The sequence below is a fragment of the Zootoca vivipara genome, chromosome 13 (genome assembly GCF_965207765.1).
Source record: "Zootoca vivipara chromosome 13, rZooViv2.hap1.1, whole genome shotgun sequence".
Lineage (NCBI taxonomy): Eukaryota > Metazoa > Chordata > Lepidosauria > Squamata > Lacertidae > Zootoca > Zootoca vivipara.
The window spans coordinates 39,998,407-40,017,054 of NC_142596.1; the positions used below are offsets into that span (position 1 = coordinate 39,998,407).

The window sequence follows — 18,648 nt, forward strand, 5'->3', positions numbered from 1 at the left end:
TGATCCCACAACAAATATTCAACAGGTTTTTTAAAAAAATGATGGCTCTCATCACACACTGGACTGTCAGGATAACTTGTGCATGCAATATTTAGGGAGGGGAGAGGAAGCACTGATGGCACTGAATTAAAACTTACCATAACTAATTGTTCCCTGAGCTGATTAACAACTCGTTTATGTGCTCCAGCCAAGGCAATGAAATAAAACATAATAAGGCTGTAAAACAATGGAGAAACACAAACATCAGGACAGTTTAATACCGATGCAGGCCCAAGTTTTGTAAAACAGCATCCAGAAGACTGCGATACTTACTAAATAATAGTAAGGATTCCCAAGCTACCAAATGCAGGAACAACTTCAGCAAGACAGATGAAGAGCTCCTCGAACCCAGTAATCTGTCTCCAATAGCAATTTAATGTTTATCATGAATGTTTAGGTAGGGCCTCAAACTTATTAACTAACCAATGACCTTTTTCTGCATTTATACAGGAAGCTGCCCTATATGAGCTCAAGCTCTTTGTCTCTCTGAGTGTTGTCTTCTTTGACTTGGCAGCTGCTCTCCAGGACTTTGTGCAGGGGGGTCTTTCCTGCCACCTGCCACCCAACCTTTTGAACTAGTGATGCCAAGGACTGAACCTGGGACCACCTGCATCCAAGGCGTGAGCCCTACACCAACTACATTAGTATTTGAACAATGAAATCCACGAGAGGAGAGGCATTGCAGTGTCAAAAGACGGCTATAATTGAGGCTACATGTAAGGATCTAAAAGGGGACCAGTGCTGGAGGCCTTGGAGGTCTGATGTCAATCAAACTCAACAACAGAACCAGAGTTGGAAAGGATCTCAAAAGGTCTTTTAGTCCAACCCCCAGCCAATGTAGGGAATCCATGGCTACTGCATCCCTATCTAGCCCCTGCTTAGAAAACCCTAACCCAAGGAGTCTTTTGCCCAAGCTAGTCCTTGCCAGTACAGGGCCAGACAGCCCAGTGGCCTCCCAGTACAGCGCAGCTTCAAACGTGTGGGAATGTAAAACGTACGTGGGACACTCAACCCTAGCAAAGGCTGAAACACTGTCCACACTGCTTTCTCCACAGCAGATGCCTGCCATTGGTGACCTCAGCAACTGAAGCTAAACAAGGGAACAGTATTCTAATCTTGAGAAGAGGAATGGCCTTGTGTGTTTTTTTTTATTGAACTATAAGCTGCTCTCGGAGCCTTTGCCGCTGAAGAGCAGGGCAAAAATCCTTTAAATAAACAAAGGAACGGCAGTGACATTAATAAAATAGTGCTTCCAGCACACAACTGTGGTATCATGCACAATGCAAGAATACCAACTACAAAAACACTCTAAGAGATCGTCAGAGTTAGAGGGGGAAAGGGTGGCAGCTGGGCACATTATTAAGATACAGTAGAGTTTTTTATACAAATGTGCCTAACGATATCATATGGATAATATCATACTTGCAGAAACACTAGCAGTATGAACTGTTTCAACTAAATATCCAATGGTTGCTGATGTGTAGCAGTGTTTGCCATGCCCCTCCCCCAAATCTAGTTCATTTGAACATGATCCAATAGCTGCATACTAGGAACATTTTTCTATTGACCCCAAACAACACCGAAGAACAATATGGAAAAGATCAAGGCCAGCCTGGCCAGTGCTCACCAGAGAACCATAAAGAAAGGCACTGCAAATGCTTCCGACACAATGCCGTTCAGAACCTTCTGCAATACTGGTGGGAAATGGTGCGCTGTATGTTCTATGACATCCCACGAACGGTTAACATTCACAAAAGGCCCACACGCTTTTGAGGAAGGAATGCTGTTTAAGCGGAGAAGGAAGGAAGCACGTGCAAGAAAATTACTATTAACTAAACATATTAGTCCCTTTTTTTAATGCAAAGGTAACTCAAAATGACTTACAACAATGACGAACTAACGGATACATTAAAACCAGCATAAAACTAAAACAATAAAATATAAAACTTGATCATATTTTTAAAAGACAGAACTAAAACATCCCACCCGCTGAAGAAGGCCACAAATAATTAAAAGCCAAAGGCCTGTCAGAAAAGGAATGCTTTTGCATTCCTAAAGGTGATTAATGATTGCACCAGGTGAGCCTCCCTGGAGAGATCATTCCACAAGGAGGGAGCCACCACTGAAAAGGCCCATTCTTGTGTTGCCATCCTCCTGACCTCCCATAGGGGGGGGCACATGGAGATGATGATAGAAAGGTCTAGGTTGATTCATATTAAGCCCTAATTCAGTGTCCTCTGATAGCAGGAGCCCCCATTCAGAAGGTAGGTGTGCCCCCACACTCTGAAATGAGACAGCTAGCTACAGGGGAGAGCCTTTCTGCTTGGGAAACTCTCCCCCCAGGAAGGCTTATATAACACCTATAAAAATGTTTGTTAAGCACTAGGGAAAATTCATTTTTATTTTACAAGGCTTTTTATCTCAAATGTATTTTCCCCTGCCCATTTCTACAGTGAAATAAGCTGCCATCACAACTTAGCACATAAGTGGACTTGGATAAACCTAGGTGAAGCCCATTTCCCCTCCCAGCTACACAGTAACAGAGAGGCAAAGCTGTGTTAAAAGGACTACTTACTGCGTCATGCTGAGTCCCAACGGAATGAAAGCTAGAATGAGGCCAATCAAGAGCACCACCAGGAAGAAAAAGTTGGAGCTGGACGCTCTGAAGGGCCGCGTTGAAGGCTTGCATGTATGCATCAGACTAATCTGGAGAGAAGCAAAGAGCTCAGCCCAGGTGCCAGAGGTTTGGGCTCCTGGAGAGGAACTAGTTTTGCATAGCGGGGAGGCACTTTGAGAAAAAAAGCAGGAAGGCCACACATATACACTCTTCTCTCTCTCTCTCTCTCTCTCTCTCTCTCTCTATCTATCTATCTATCTATCTATCTATCTATATATACACACACATCAATCACCTGTCAGTAACTCCCAATGTCATTTGAACCAGCACCTTCTTGCATATCTGGCAGGCTAGCAAGTGGGGCTCAGGCCTAACCCTGAAGGACCAGATTTTGCTCAGCAACATCCAGTTGCGGATTCCTATTCTAACCTCTATTCCTGTGGTCCCCAGACATCTTCCCCCAGACTTAAAATTGCCGACAGCCTCCATGTGGTCATTGTAATGCACTGCGCTAGATGCCGTATGCTTTTTAATTGCATTTTTCTTTTCTTTCTTATGTTGTATTTTATTCTCTTGCACAGAATTCAAATTGTAATACAATTAGCATGCAGAGGGCCACATGTGCTAGGACCCCCCCTCTGTACCTGTCTGAAGAGAAACAAGTAAGGAATTTTCACAAGAGCAAAAATTGTTGTTCTGCAACTCCTCCCTTTACAAGTCGGGTGCAGGATGGAAATTATTAAAACTGTAGTTACAGATACACCTAGGCAACAGTCAGCATTAAAAAGACCAGGTACCTTTTTAATGTAAAAGACGACAAAATATTTTACTGCTGCAATGGCAGGGAGAAGAGGACAATAGAAAGTCCCAATCCAACATATAGTTTGCCCGTAAACAATTTCCAGCACGTTGTCAGGGATGGCAAACTCCTGCAGACCACACCACCGGAAGGCCTTATATGAGCAATAGGTAACCATCAACCTAAGAACAGTAATGAAAAAAGCCCTACTTTACAGTCCAGCAATAAAACTAAATGAATCTTTTCATCATTTACAGAAATAAAATATCAGAAACATAAGTGCATTCATCGCTAGCCAGGTAGTGCATGGTGCAGAAATGTGGGGTTGAGCAAATGTTGCCAGATCAGGAACAAATCAAAAATTACAGTATGTCTGAGGTTGCTCTTGAACAGGCATAGGCAACCTTGGCTCTCCAGATGTTTTGGAACTACAACTCCCATGATCCTTGACCACTGGCCCTGTTAGCTAGGGATCATGGGAGTTGTAGTTCCAAAAACATCTGGAGAGCCAAGGTTGCCTATGCCTGCTCTTGGACCTAACCCATGGCACCATGGGTTGCCATGAGATTTGAGGCTGTTTCCGCCCCCTGCCCCCCAATACTGTCCCAAGTTCATACACACTTAGCATGAATGTACAAGTTCCAAGAGTGAAGCTCATGGTCCCAATACTCCTCCTGGGTTGTCCTGCTGCTGCAGCATGATGAGCTAAGCCAGGGTTAGCATAGCGTGTCAGCCAAACTCAAGCTCATGGTTTAGCTCCATCCAAACTAACCAAGGTTTATCTATGGTTTGTGGCTCAGTTATTTGTTTAAATACTGCTTAATATTTTTGAAAAAATCTCTACTTTTGTAGTTCATCTTTTAATATAGGATTCACAAGGGGAAGCTTAAGTATTTGGGACCAAGTCAGGCAGAACAGGAAACCATGGTTTCACTACAAATGAGATACAGTAAGCCTTGGGCTCCCATGGTTCCCAGACCCCTCCCCTTCATTCATGCCTGCCAGGAGATTAGAGGCATCCACTAACTGCAGTTCCCTGTGATGTTCAAACTCAGGCAACCATGGTTTGCTTAAAGTAGCAACGGTTTCAGGACAAGCCAGGACCTAAAGTGACGGTTATGATTCTGGCTTTTCTTGCTAGCACAGCATTTCTCACAAACTACAGATACCCAAGTTTAGACATTAAAGGAAACAGCATTTAAAAAGAAAAGAAAAGGAAGTGGTTGCTTTTGGTCTTAAATTGTGTTTCAACTGTAAAGAAAGGAAATGCCTCTTCACTGAAGTTTATACTCACTTTCTTGGAAAGTCGATAAAGACTGTAATAGCAAATATTATGATGAAGTCAAAGATCATCAGCTTATACATTTCCTGGCCAACTCGAGATTCCCAGCACTGAAAGGAAAAGAAAAGGGTTTATCAAAATAAATTCAGCTGATTATTATATTTTAAGATTATCATAAAACACCACTGCATTGTCATCTCACTAAAACAAAATTCACAAAGCTACTGGAAACCAAATGTGGGCAAATTCACTTTGCTGAGCAGTTCCTGCCAAGGTTCCTTTGGTTCCAAGAGGGGTTCAAGGACAGTCAATGGAAAGGGAGACCTGATTTCACACGTCTCATTTTAGTTCACATGTACCGGTATATCTACTTACAGGGTAGAGCTGATAGTTGTATCCACAGGCCATGCATTTTGCATTAGTACAGGACCTGATTCGAGTCCACAGTGAGAACAAGAGAACACCAATGTTGGCCAGCCTCACAAAGACACACCTTCAAAACAGAGAATGGAAGGAATACACCAATGAATTGTCCAATTTTTATGCTACAGGGATTTTGCAATACCAGGGGTTTGATTACAGAAAAGCAATAGATATCCATGAGATCGTTAAATATGCAGCTTTAGGCATTCTAACACAAAAGGTCAAGGAGAGGAAGCCAACTGGCTAAGGTGATTCTGCACAGAAATCTATAAAGCTTAGGGGAGGGATCCCTCCCTCCTATTTCATCAGTTTCAATCCATGAAGGAATCTCATAGAATCTCCCTTCCTGCTGGGCCTTTGATCCACCTCTCTTCCTTTCTCCACAGCCAATCTATGGTTTTAAAGCTGCTGCCATGATCTCTTAGAAGCAAGAAGTCAACATGCCAAAGTGTTCTGCTCTCTCACTTGCCCAGAGCAGCAGAGGTAACACTATTAATTCTATTCCTGCAAGTTGTCATCGGGGTGTGGCATGTTTGGTCATGGAACTCAATTTTGGAAGCAGCTATGAACCTAGAAGCACAAAGAGTTTTGGCAACACACAATTAGAGAAACCCAACCAGCCACAAGGCACTACCAGACCTAAGAACACCAAAATAGGTGGCGGCAGGTGCACAGAGTTGGAAAAGGTACTATTTCAATATTGTGTTACGGAATCGAGCAGCGCAGGTGCTTACCTCATCAGCGTTAACCGGATTTCAAAGGCTGGTGAGTAGTCTTCAAATTTGATGAGAACTGAAAAAATTAATGGGGCAATAAAATTGGCCATCGTAATCACCATAGAAGGTAAGTACTGTACTATGAGGTTATCCTCAAATCTCATTTTGTGGTCCTGCATAGGGAGAAAGAAAGAAAAAACTAAGGGAGGAGTTGTTTCTCTGGTTAGTTGCAGAACTCATACGAACATAAGATGCGCCAATGGCCCATCTGTCCAGCATCCTGTTCTCACACTCATAGTGTCCAAGCAGATGGGAAACCAGCAAGCAGAACCCAAGCACAAGAGCCCTCTCCCCTCCTGTGGCTTCCAGCAACTGGTATTCATAAGCATTACTGTCTCAAAACATGGAGGCAGAGCACAGAAACTCTCAAATCGCAACTGAATCACTCGTCAAGACCTGTTTCCTGCTGTCCTGATCTTACAGTAGCAACTACAGCTTCTTTCCCATCAGATGGAAATACACTTGGTCCCTGATTCTTTAGTTTTGTCAGCTGTTCCCTCTGCTGTGTACTTCTCTCTAGCTGATAGCATCCCCATATCTGCACACAGACACCAGCAACTCCCGTGAATGTACTTTTAAATTCCCCAAAGTGTCTGCCTCTTGTCTGCATGGGAAGGTGCGCAACTCCCAAGCTCATCAGCCTCCCTTTCTGGCATCTTTGTTCCTCTCCACGACTGTTCTACTGCTAGTAATAACTTGCAAGAGTTTAAACTGGACATTCTTATACAGGTGAAACTCGGAAAATTAGAATATTGTCGAAAAGTGCATTTATTTCAGTAATGCAACTAAAAAGGTGAAACCAATATATGAGATAGATGCATGACATGCAAAGCAAGATATGTCAAGCCTTTATTTGTTGTAATTGTAATAATTTGTTGTTAGGCAGGTCAATTATAAATGGAATGTAATTAATGAAATGTAATAGCTATGTTTATTTTTGTATTATTGTAACTATTTGTTTTATTACTGTGGAATTTCCAAAAGAAAGCATTTGTAAAAATAGAAATAAAAAGTTGCATTACTGAAATAAATGCACTTTTTGACAATATTCTAATTTTCTGAGTTCCACCTGTAAATTATCCAGTGAGACACCATATTTGTAGTGAAATTACAACTACGTGGAAATGGTGACAGTTATTCCCATTGCTTGCCCTGCCTGGAGATATTTGTTTATAAAAAATCTGCCATGCCACTTACACTGGAAATGTTTTCTTGTGAGTAGACTGTTGCTCTATAGATAGAATAAAAGCAAGCTGACAAAACAGCTAGGACAATGCAGTTTAGGAATATTCTCAAGCAATAGATGCGTATTTTCTCTCTGGTGGTCCTTTCTGCTACCTTCTGCCTTAGTCTCTCTTCCTCCAAGTCAGTCTGTAAACAGAAATTCATTCACCAATGATATTTTTAAAAACTAAACCCCAACTTTGGTCAAATGACCCCTAAGGAGGCTAACAACAGATTAGCAACATTCTTCATTATTCTTATTACTAAACATATTACCTACCCTTCATGAGCAAAGTTCCAGGGCAGCTTACAACAAGTTTAAATTTAGTATTAAAAACAGCATTTAACTCTTCTCTTGGTGGTGAAGCAGCCAAATGTGATGCCGGAGACATTCTGCTGAAGCCTCTCATCCACTTCTGCTATATTGATATTTATTCTACACCCACTTTCCTGTGAGTAAGCCCCACTGAACATGGAAGGCTCAGACAGGCTTACACAGTAAGAGTGGTTTCTCAATTTTTCTTACATGTTCTTTATGTTATGATTCACTCACCGCTATTTATTTAGATTTCTCTCCCATTAATTGAGTTATTGTGTGTATTATGACACACAGCCCAGTTTGACATAGATCATATAATTATAGAATTGTAGGTAGGGACAATGAGAGTCATCTAGTCCAACCCCCTTCAATGCATGAAGCACATAGGGTTTTTTTTTGGGGGGGGGATACACACAAGCCCCCTGCAAGAAAAAATTGCAACATAGAGTTCTGCTGCTCGAGATTCCGGCCACTCCATTTCATTTGTTCCATCCACACCTGGTTTCCCACTCACACCTCCACAAGTCAGATAGCATTCCATGGTCACTGAGCATTCTCCACTGGTCTGTTTTGCCCCCTACCCTCCCTAAAAGTATTCCCCCCCCTTTTGCAATTCTGCAAACCTTGGGAGTTCCCCAGAACTGCTGCTGCCTCCCTCTGGTGTTTAGGTAGTGATGTTTGGGGCACATTTGCAATGTACATTATAAAGAGACGGAATGGTACACTCACTTTAAGCTCATAGTGCAAGCTGCTATGCTTGAGCCGTGCAGCATTTACATCTGTAATACAGAAATCCCAGCCAGCAAATATTTTGTTGCAGTAACTCTGAAACTGATCGTCGTTGCGTACCAAGCTTTGTTTGAATCCATCAACGGCTCTGGAAAAAGCACCCCAGGAAAATGAAATACTTGATTAGCAACTTATCAAGATTTTCATTTTTGTACGAGTACATGGAAGAGTATACTCATTCACAGCCAGATCCTACCCATGGACACTCAGAATTAAGTGCTGCTGAATTCAATTGAATTTCCTCCAAAGTAACTCTGCATAGGATTACACTATTAGGGGATGAAACAGACGAACAGCATTTCATGATTTTCCTGTTGCTCTACTGTATAGCTTCAGCTGAAAACAAAATATTTCTAAATGTTTGACTACCTACCTATCTATAAAGACTCCCTAGAATTATTATCAATTTGATTTATTCCCCGCCCTTCATCCCAAGGTTCCAGGGTGGGTCACAACAATTAAAAATACAACATTGAAAACAGTTTTAACAAATTACGATTGGAAGAATAGGGTGGGTCCCAATATACACCAAGTGTAAATATGTGGATCTTGAGAATGTCAGGGAGAAAGCAAGTATGCAGGGTTTTTTTAAAGTTGGGGGAGCACTGAAATATTCAGTACCCACCCCCAGCAGTCTCTAGTGATACAATCCAGCACCAGTTTCTATGAAAGGATTTACTGATCACGAGGCAAAGCTCTTACTTGCCACAAAGTGCTCCTATGACAGCAGCCATGATTGCAATCAGGGCCAGCCCCTGAGGGTAACATGTTTCCCCCCCCCCTCACCACGAGAGAAGAAGGGGGTGAGTGAAGATCCACATCAGGAGCTGCCCCTGTGGATCCTGATCCCTGAGGCAGTCGCTGCATTTCGCCTCAAGAGTGGGCCAGCCCTGAGTACAACTCTACACACTCTTACTAGGAAGCAAGTCCCGTTGAACTCAAGCAGAAGAGATCTTTGCAAACCTACAAAAGGCACTACTAGACAACACAGGGAAGCTCCTTGCCTGTTTTACTACCCACATCATTTTCAGCCCAGTTTATCAAGTAAGAGAGTCTCTGGGGTGGGAGTGAAGGGAAATCCTGACCTATCGGATGGCACTTCCTCTTGGGGTCTTTAGCACTGCTAAAGGGAAGGGCCGTCCACCTTCCTGACCAGACTGGCAGAGCAAGGACATCCTCAAACCCCTCTAAGGTTTTTTTTTAAAGGAATTGTGCCTGCGGCATAAATAAAGGATAACTAAAGTATGTTGAACATTAAATATAGTGACAGGAGAAAAGATCATGAAGAAATAAGAGAAATGCAAGGGAAAGACCCAAATGGGCCATCGCAGCGCACACTTCAAGCTAACTTTACCTTTTCACGATCCAGAGAAAGCTTAATGAAAGGTAAGCCAGCGTGGTCAGCAAATAGGCAAGTGGCGCATGGTATTTCAGGAGGCCAAAATAGATGGTGTCTACTGTGTAATAGCCATAAAAGAGACCAGTCATTTCAAGAAAGCCCTGCAAGAATTTAGCACAGAAGAAAGTTACTACATACCGTGTTTCTCCAAAAAAAAAAAAATAAGCCATACCCCGAAAATAAGCCATACCCCGAAAATAGGCCACCGTGTGTGTTTTTGAGGAAAAATAAATATAAGACGGTGTCTTATTTTTGGAGAAACACGGTAGAAGCACACAACAGTTTACAGACATGCTCTGGAGTCTTTGCCAAGTGCCAAAAGCAGCTATTTGAAAACAAATGGTGTTGCACCCCCAATAAAGCTCTTTACCTATAAGGAAAAGCCTTCATCTGTGCAAATCAAGATAAACTGGAAGTCTCAAAGGGTGATATCCAATGAAGCAACTCGATTGGCACAAGCATTTCCATTTGCACAACAGAAGTTCCCCTACCTCTCCTCAAACTCCCCTCATGCTCTCTTTGGAGGAAATCCCCAGCACAGATTTAAGAGGAACATGGGCGGGAGGCCAAGTAGAGGGAGGGAGAAGTTCCACTGCGTAGTCCAAGGTCCTTGCATTAAGGAAACTACTTCATTGAATGCCATCCTATGTAGTACAGCTGTCCTGTAAAGGGAAGAGAGGCAGGAATCATATACACTGCCCTAAGGTTTTTGGAGGAAAATTCTTCCAGGGGAGTAAAAAAAAAATGTAACAATTAAAAACAATTAAATACAACAATTTTACAATGCTACAGCTAGGAGGACAAGAAATTTAAAATTAAAGCAGGGGTTCTCAGGACGCAAAGTTTTGCATTCAGTAATGTATGTCACATGCACACTATGGATGCATTCAGAAAAACAAATATCTACTTAATAAACCAATACATGCACAGGCTTCAGGCACCTGCAAGCAGTGGCTCTGCATGAGTGAGCGAGCAAGCGGCAAGGCTGCATTGAATGGGATAAATCGTTACCTGTCAAAGTAAAGGGAACTATGTTCTAAGGAAGGCAAAATATAAAGCGACGGATCAAAGCTGGTTTAACAGGAAGTAATGGGCCAGTGCTTGCATGGCACTGTAAATCTACATACACACCATACACTTAAAGCTCATTCCCCCCCCCCTCAACCCCCAAAGAATCCTGAGAATGGCAGTTTATGCCTTGCCGAGCTAAAATTCCCAGCACCCTTAACAAAACTACAGTTCCCAGGATTCATTGAGGGGGTGAATTGACTTGTAACTGTACAGCGTGTACGCAACCTGAGAATCTCTACTCTGAAGATACTCTGAAGAGCTTAGCTTTAGAGATTTACCCTGCTCAATGCAGCTTTACCATTTTGCCCAGAAGGTGGAGGGAGGGAGGGGACTTTCTACCTCCTAATGAAACCCTCTGCTTTTGTTTTTTAATCTGCTTCTTTGGATTCAGCAATATATGTCCAAATACTTACTGTGCCAGTCAGCAGATCTATAACGTAACTGTAGAAGTAAATAAGTCCCTTGGTACCACTGACAACATAAACTGTGCAGTGGTGCTCTGTAGACAAGAGATCAAAAGAAAGTAAATTGAACCGAAGGAGTGAAAACAGCCAAATGCTCGTCAGCTATGTCTGTACTTGCGAACAGAAAACAGGAAGTGTGTGTTACCTATGCTCTTCAGGGGAAGTTGAACGTAGCTGCCATTGACCGTTCCATGTTTGTAAAAGGCACTAGGAAGGGTGATAAAGGTGAACACAAGGAGAAAGATCACAACGTTCAGGATCACGAGGAATCGTAGAAAGGAAAAGTAAGACTGGATCCCAGTGCCAAACTTCCCTATGAAAAGAAAGATTTAATTCATGGATGAACACATTAACTGTTAATGTGAAATAGTGGGTGCACATGAGGCAGCCACCTTGCTGAAGGAAAAGGCCTGGGCCTGGTTGGAAGACCCCCCCAAGTACCCTGCCTCAAGTTCCATGGTGGAAGAAAGATGGGCCTTTTGAATGGCCTCAGTTTGCACATAATACTAAGCCAAACCATGGCTTAGTGTGAATGTACTGCCTCCCAAGGAGCAGATTATAACCTCTTGATTCCTTCACAGGCTTTTTAGCTCAGCACAGCAGCTAAGGTTTGGCTTATCATATTATCCAAACCTGGAATTGTGGTCAAGATCTCTGCTCCTTAACGATGACAAACTTTGGTGACAGATCATGGTTAATCAGGAGAAACTTCTAAGCACAATCCCGGGTTTGGACAACACGCTAAACCTCTTCAGTGGTAGCCCGCTCAGCTGTGGAACACTCTTCCAAAGTTGCCTCGTCTGTCACCATCACTGGAATCGTCCCTTTGCCAGGCAAATAAACTTTTATTTTTCCCAAGCATTTGCCCCCCTCACTGTTCCCTCCATCATGAGATTCTGAGGGTGGCTGGTTATCTTCCCTCCACCCACCACTTCAAAAGTACACAGAGATAAAGGAGGAAGTTGAAGCAATGACATTTACTCTCACATCTTCTTTTCAAGGCTCAGATCATCACCTGAACATCTGAGGAGCTGCCTCATCCTGCAGTTGTGGGGTGGGTGACTTGTGACAGATTTGTCTGTCTGTGAACGTTTAGTGCATTCTTTTTAAACTGGCTTATTTAAATGCATTGTACTTTTGGTGTTATGGTCTTAAGCCAAGTTAGTTACTGTAAAGGCAGAGAGCTGAAAAAGGAAGGAATCGGGAGACAACCTGTGTTGTATGTTCTGCAGAAGCTGCTGTTTCTGCACTATCTTCAAAGGCAGCCTCAGTATATAACACATTGCAGTAATCTAACCTAGAGGTTTTTTGTATTTTTATATTTAATTTGTTTGTGGATTTTAGCTGTGTCTTATTTACAATTTCATTTGTGCAATTTCTTTGTGGAGAGTTTCTCAGTCAAACAGTTTACAAATCCACTAAATAACTGAATAAAAGATGTGAAAAAGACAATGAAAACAAGGTGCAAAATCAAGCAGCATACAAATTAATAAAGAACATACCCTCAATACTGCGGATGTCATGTCCCCAAAGTTCAAAGTAAGATGACAGTTCTCTGGTATCCTCTACAATTTTTTTCCATGATTTGCTACTTATCTGCCTCCACTGATGCCAACCTGACAGGTATCTTATGTTAGCCACCTGAATTTCCCTAGTAAGATAAAATGAATTAACATGACAAGATCATTGGGGGTTTAGTTTTAGAACTGGTGAAAATGCAGAATTAATAACAATTGCACATGATGCATCCCAAAGCAATTTGCAATATAACATACATATAAAAACAGTTTAAAAAAGGAAAATATAAAAAGCAATTTAAGAAAATATAATTATAAATATAAAAAGTTTAAAACACCACATACATAAAATCAATTCAAATCCAAGACAAATGCCAACTAGGATATTTTATTTAAATCTTATTTTTTACTTAAATATTTATAATATAAATTATATTCATAAAGTATATCAAAGTGGCTTACAATATACACAATGTAATGAAACCAGCCCATAAATATCAATAAAATGTTTCCACAATAAAAAATCCAAAACAGCACAGATTTTTTTTAATGACACACTCAATTCACCTAGTTAAATGGAGAGCTAAAATCAGCTCAGCAGTGCAACATAGTCATGATAAAAGCAGAGAGAGAAATACCAGCATCAGTCCTACATAAGACTAATTCAAAAGGATGTTTAAACATCAGAAAAGCCTTTGCTTGATGCCAAAAAGATATCAACTAAGGTGTCACGGGAACCACTCTAGGGAGAACATTTCATAAATTGTGGGAGTGGGAACACCACTGAAAAGGCCCCGTCCTTTGGAGCTACTCTGAAAACTTCAATGGAAGCCATTCTCCAAGGGCCAACTCAATGATCTTAGGGCCTGCCCTATGGCATTCTTTACAGATACTGAGTCCCAGGCCATGTAGGGCTTTATAGGTCAAAAAAAGCACTTTGCATTGGTGCTGGAAACCACTAAGAAGGCAATGAAGATGAGAAAGAATCCGGAAGTTCATTCATAATGCCTGGTCCTGATGAGTACTTCTGCTGTCGCATTTCATGCTAGCTGAAATTTTCAAACTGCCTTCAAAGGGCAGCCAAATGTCTAGGAAGGGCCATAGCTTGGTGGTAGAGCATCTGCTTTGCATACAGAAGGCCCCAAATTCAATCCCCTGGTAGGAGACACTCCTGCCCAAAACCCTGAGAGAACCCCTGCCTGTCAGTGTAGACAATACTGAGCTAGATGGACCAATGGCCTGACTCAACAGAAGTAAGCTCCCTCTGCTCCTATAACACACTGCCGTATTGAACCTGAAACTCCATTCCTATATTTCTCAACACTAAAGCTCTTCACATGTCTAGGCTGTCTTGTGTCTCCCCATTTCCCTCAATTAACAATTGTTTATCATCCACTTTCTAAGCAGTGATAAACTAAGGACAACAGTTCCTGAAATTAATGTTCACTCAGTAGAAATGCCCTTTCAGTTTGCTTTGCTCTTGAACGGAATTAAAAGATGCATCATTACACAGATCTGGTGTCAGTTATTGTAGTCTCATAGATCAATTTTGTGGTTTGCTATAAAAAAAAGTAAAAAAAAAAGTGGGGGGCACATAGCCTCTCGTTTATTTCAGATCAGATGAAATTGCTAATAAACCAGTTGAAGTCTGTGGTGCAAGTATGCATGCATGTGCACTACATTTGCTGGAAAGGATCACTGCTCCCTCTAAAGATTTACCAGGTGCCACTATAGCAGGTGATTGGGGAAGATGCACCTGCAAAATTCTGTCATAACACATTGTTCCCATCAGCTCAGCGTCAAGCTGAAAGATCAAGGCAAATTATGGGCACTTGGAGCATAATTGCAAGACTGTACAAAATCTTTGCTGCTTACCTGGAGAACAAGTTAAAAGTCCCTTAGCTTGCAATTTCCATGCCTGTTGGACCATGAGTGAAAACTGTGAATGGCCATTGCCTATATCATAAACTGTAGGGGGGGTTATACTTTTGGAATTATTTTTTTTCATCTTAACACAAAGATTTGGATTATTTTACTTATGTCATCTTAACCCAGGTTTCTTGAATATGGACCAATGCTTAGGAGCATGTCAGAAGCAAAATAACCTACTGCCATTTAGAAACAATTTTAGAAATCAATAAAATCCATTTCCCAGAAGCAATTTTCACCCTGAAATGGATCCCACTACCACAACTACTACACAGCTTAAAGAGTTACTCTCTCTAACCTTAATCTTCTCTTCTCTGCAATAGTTAAGGCATATTCTCTCAGGGGCTGCGCAGAGCCTGGGCTTCCTGGTCCAACCCTTTCTAGGAGACTGCTGGTCTCGCCAGAAGCTGTCCGTGCTAAACTGCGGTAGTCTCGCAATCCTCCAGTTGAAGTTCTCCTCCTCAACATAGACTGGTAACTGGGTAGTTCTTGCAGAAAGGCAACAGTTGGTGCTACATACTGTGAGTCAAGGAGGAAAACCTCTGCAAAAAGAAAGAGGGGAAAGGTTAACAAATTAGCTCCCAAGCTCAGTTGGTTAAAGCATGGTGCTGATGGCGAGGTTTCAGGTTTGGTCAACTGGACAGCTGCATATACCTGCATTGCAGGGGTTTGGACTAGATTATCCACCATGGAGGGAGGGATGGTGTTGGGAATGAAGTGTGCCATGTTACCATGTACAATATATCTGCACTACTAACGCCTGGTTTGCATCGCATAGTAGGCATCCTTACCCACGATCTGTAATCAGTGCTTTTTTTCCTTTAAAATGTTTAGGGGTACTCTCATTTTCCTACTCATATTGAAATACTGCCCCTCAATGAGGCCAAACTTAGATTCACAAAAAGTTTAGGGGTATGCGTACCCCTACGTACCCCCAGAAAAAAGCACTGCCTGAAATCATAGGAAAACCTTGACTACAGATTGTGATTAAGGATAAGAGACTTTAACCATGATGCAGAGTTCAGATGACACAGTAAGGCAAATCTTGGCTTGCCTGCTGCATTGCACCGACTGAAAAGCCCAGGGAGCAGCAATCTCATTGGGAGCCAGCAAGTCCGGTAAACCATGGTTCACCATGTGAACAAGGCCGTTGTTTGTGGAATAATTTAGATACAGTGGAACCTCGGTTGTCGAACGTAATCCATTCCAGAAGACCGTTTGACTTCCGAAATGTTGAACAGCATTGGGCTGTCAGCAAGTTCAATGGGGAAAATTGAGAAACACACCTCGGAAGCAGTTTGACTTCTGAGGCGCGTTTGAAAATGGAAGCAATTACTTCCAGGTTTTTGGCGTTCAAGTTCCGAATTGTTCGGTTTCTGACATGCTCAAAAACCGAGGTTCCACTGTATCACAAAATTAATTCATAGCCGCTATCCCATTATTAAATTAACATTGATATCACTCCTTTTAATACTGTCAACACCACATGCTGTTCTTGTTATTATTATTCATTAAATTTGTATACTGCCCTATACCTGCAGGTCTCAGGGTGGTTCACAAGATAAAAATCACAATATAAAAACACAGAATACATAATAAAAATAAAAAACAAGACCAACCCAATAATCCCCCCTCCCCAGCACATTATAAAAGGGCATTGGTTATGTTTTAAACTTCTGGTTATGAGCTCTCTCTGAGCCCCAGGTATGGGCCCCAAAGGAGGAAGCTAAAAATGATTACATACAGTAATTAAATTAAACCATTTCACAAATCTGATGAAGCCAACAGTGCTTTACACCGTGACAAATAAACCAATGTTTCTCTGGTTAGTTTTTAGACGGTACCCACTCAGACCTCTTCACGATTACTCGAACGACAAAACCCGCAGGCACCCAACATTTGGCTGATTTTGAACCCCTTTAAGAGCACCAATTCGCTCTAACGGGAGCATTTTCTTTTTTAATAAAAAGCTTCCCGCAGAGGCGCAGCATGATCCCGGAGCAGGTTTACTCAGAAGCAACGCCCAGGTGATCTCAGCGGGCTGCATCACACTCCGGGCTGCATTAACTCAGCGGCGACCCGTTGAAAATTAAAGGGCCGAAATTAGCCTATTCAACTTTTTCAGCAAAGGCTGGCATTGGCTGCAACCCACGGCTAACTCCGGCCCATTAATAAAAATTTAAAAGGGCCTACCCTGAGCATGATCAACAGGGGAAGAGAACCCCGTGGGATTTATTTACTCCCCAAGAAAGCAAACTTTACGAGTTGCAGCCTGCAAAAAGCGAGCTACGGGGACCCGGTTCACTCGAGAAGAAGTCGGAGTGAACGAGGAGTAGCACCCATCTTCCCCGCCACCCCTTTCGCATCCACGGCGCCCCAAAGTGCCTCACCGGGCCCACACCTGTCGCCGCCGTTGCCCACCCGTTTTACACGGGAGTAAAAAAAACTAACTCCGCGCCGTTCAACGGAACTTTCTCCCAAGTAAGACACCCAAGAGGCGGCAACGACGTCCCCGTCCCGCCCTCGACCCACCGTTGCTCCCCCAGCCGGGGCTGTCCCGCCTCGCGGCGCCCTGCAGCTGCTCGCCCATGCTGGCCGTCGGGCGGCCTCCTGCCGTCGTCACGAACAAAGCCTTCCGCAGGAAAGGCGCCGCCGTCGCCGCGGCCCAGTCCTGGCCGGGTTGTTTCCGGCCCTCTCCGGGGGAGCCAATGGAAGCTAGCTCGGCAGCTGGCTGGGCCGGATATTATTGTTGTGAGGGGCGGCCGGCAGGGAGCGGCCTCAGCGCCTAGTGGTGCCGCCGCCGCCCGAACCTGACGTTGGTTTGCTTCGAGTTGTTGCTCACGCTTGAGGCTCGGCTCCCTTTTCCTTTTGGAAGTTTTAGGCAGGGCCGGATTTAGGTTTGATGAGGCCCTAAGCTACTGGAGGTAACGGGGCCCTTTATATGTCCAGCTGCCCTTTGTCAACAACAAATTGTTGCTGTTTTTTGTGTTGAATATATGCTTTATGGTAATTTATAGATCTAATAGGTAATCTAAAGCCATTTGCACATGTTGCCATGCAACCAGTCTTTGCAGAATGGAGGCACCCTATATATAGAAATGAGCAAACCGGTGATATTTTAGGGAGCAGGCGGGCCCATTCCTTACATCAGGCATCCCCAAACTTCGGCCCTCCAGATGTTTTGGACTACAATTCCCATCTTCCCCGACCACTGGTCCTGTTAGCTAGGGATCGTGGGAGTTGTAGGCCAAAACATCTGGAAGGCTGAAGTTTGGGGATGCCTGCCTTACATTATAGGAGCCTACACAACACAAAGCACTGTTGCTGTATGTAGGTTTTATTTTATTTGTTTTTATCTTATATTTTGGAAATGTACATCCATTTTTTCCCCTTTAAATTTTTTGGGGGCCCCCAAGAGAGTGGGGCCCTAAGTTATAGCTTGTTTAGCTTATATGTAAATCCGGCACTGGTTTTAGGTATTAGTAGTCACCCCCAGAACTGGCGCCTCAATCATGACCCCATTAACATTATACAGAGCAATTATAACCCACCTGACTCTTCAGCAGCCTCATAGCCTCAAATAGATACTGGAGAGACCTGTCAGAGTAAAACATGGACCGATGGTGTCAAATTGTATGGGAAACAGCCTTACCAGTGTAAATAAGAATTCTAAGGTCTCAGATATAGAATAAATGTTCATGAATGTACAAGGCAGACACATAAGTTTATAAGCTACATGGTCTGAAATAGTACAGGAGAGCAATCCTGAAGCCATTTTGACTCTTCCCAAATAGACCTCAAATATTTCTCTGCAAAGAGGAAGGAAAATGGGGAAAGCTTTCCAATTGTCCTTGGACTGTAGGGGCTTACACCTTCCTGCAAATACAGTCTGGCAAAGTGTTAAGCTGGACAAACTATCAATATGTGTAGGAGATCCAGGAACTAAAGTTGTCTTCTTTGGCGATCACTCATAGCCGAGTAAGATTGTCTTCCATGAACA

At 42.8% G+C, this 18,648-nt stretch overlaps 1 protein-coding gene across 1 annotated transcript in view; it reads right to left on the minus strand.

The window, feature by feature from the left end:
• TMC7 (transmembrane channel like 7) overlaps positions 1-17,500 on the minus strand; it is a 20,730-nt gene extending 3,230 nt beyond the window's left edge. The window contains exons 1-15 of the mRNA XM_035131997.3: positions 17,181-17,500; positions 14,947-15,190; positions 12,705-12,853; positions 11,348-11,515; positions 11,152-11,237; positions 9,623-9,768; positions 8,209-8,356; positions 7,134-7,307; positions 5,895-6,049; positions 5,113-5,230; positions 4,750-4,847; positions 3,454-3,637; positions 2,615-2,745; positions 1,667-1,822; positions 138-216 (exon numbers count right to left, since the gene is read on the minus strand). Of these exons, the coding sequence (XP_034987888.1) occupies positions 138-216; positions 1,667-1,822; positions 2,615-2,745; positions 3,454-3,637; positions 4,750-4,847; positions 5,113-5,230; positions 5,895-6,049; positions 7,134-7,307; positions 8,209-8,356; positions 9,623-9,768; positions 11,152-11,237; positions 11,348-11,515; positions 12,705-12,853; positions 14,947-15,190; positions 17,181-17,238 (2,094 nt within the window). The 5' untranslated portion in view covers positions 17,239-17,500. The remainder of the gene's footprint in view (positions 1-137; positions 217-1,666; positions 1,823-2,614; positions 2,746-3,453; positions 3,638-4,749; positions 4,848-5,112; positions 5,231-5,894; positions 6,050-7,133; positions 7,308-8,208; positions 8,357-9,622; positions 9,769-11,151; positions 11,238-11,347; positions 11,516-12,704; positions 12,854-14,946; positions 15,191-17,180) is intronic.
• Positions 17,501-18,648: the final 1,148 nt, after the last annotated feature.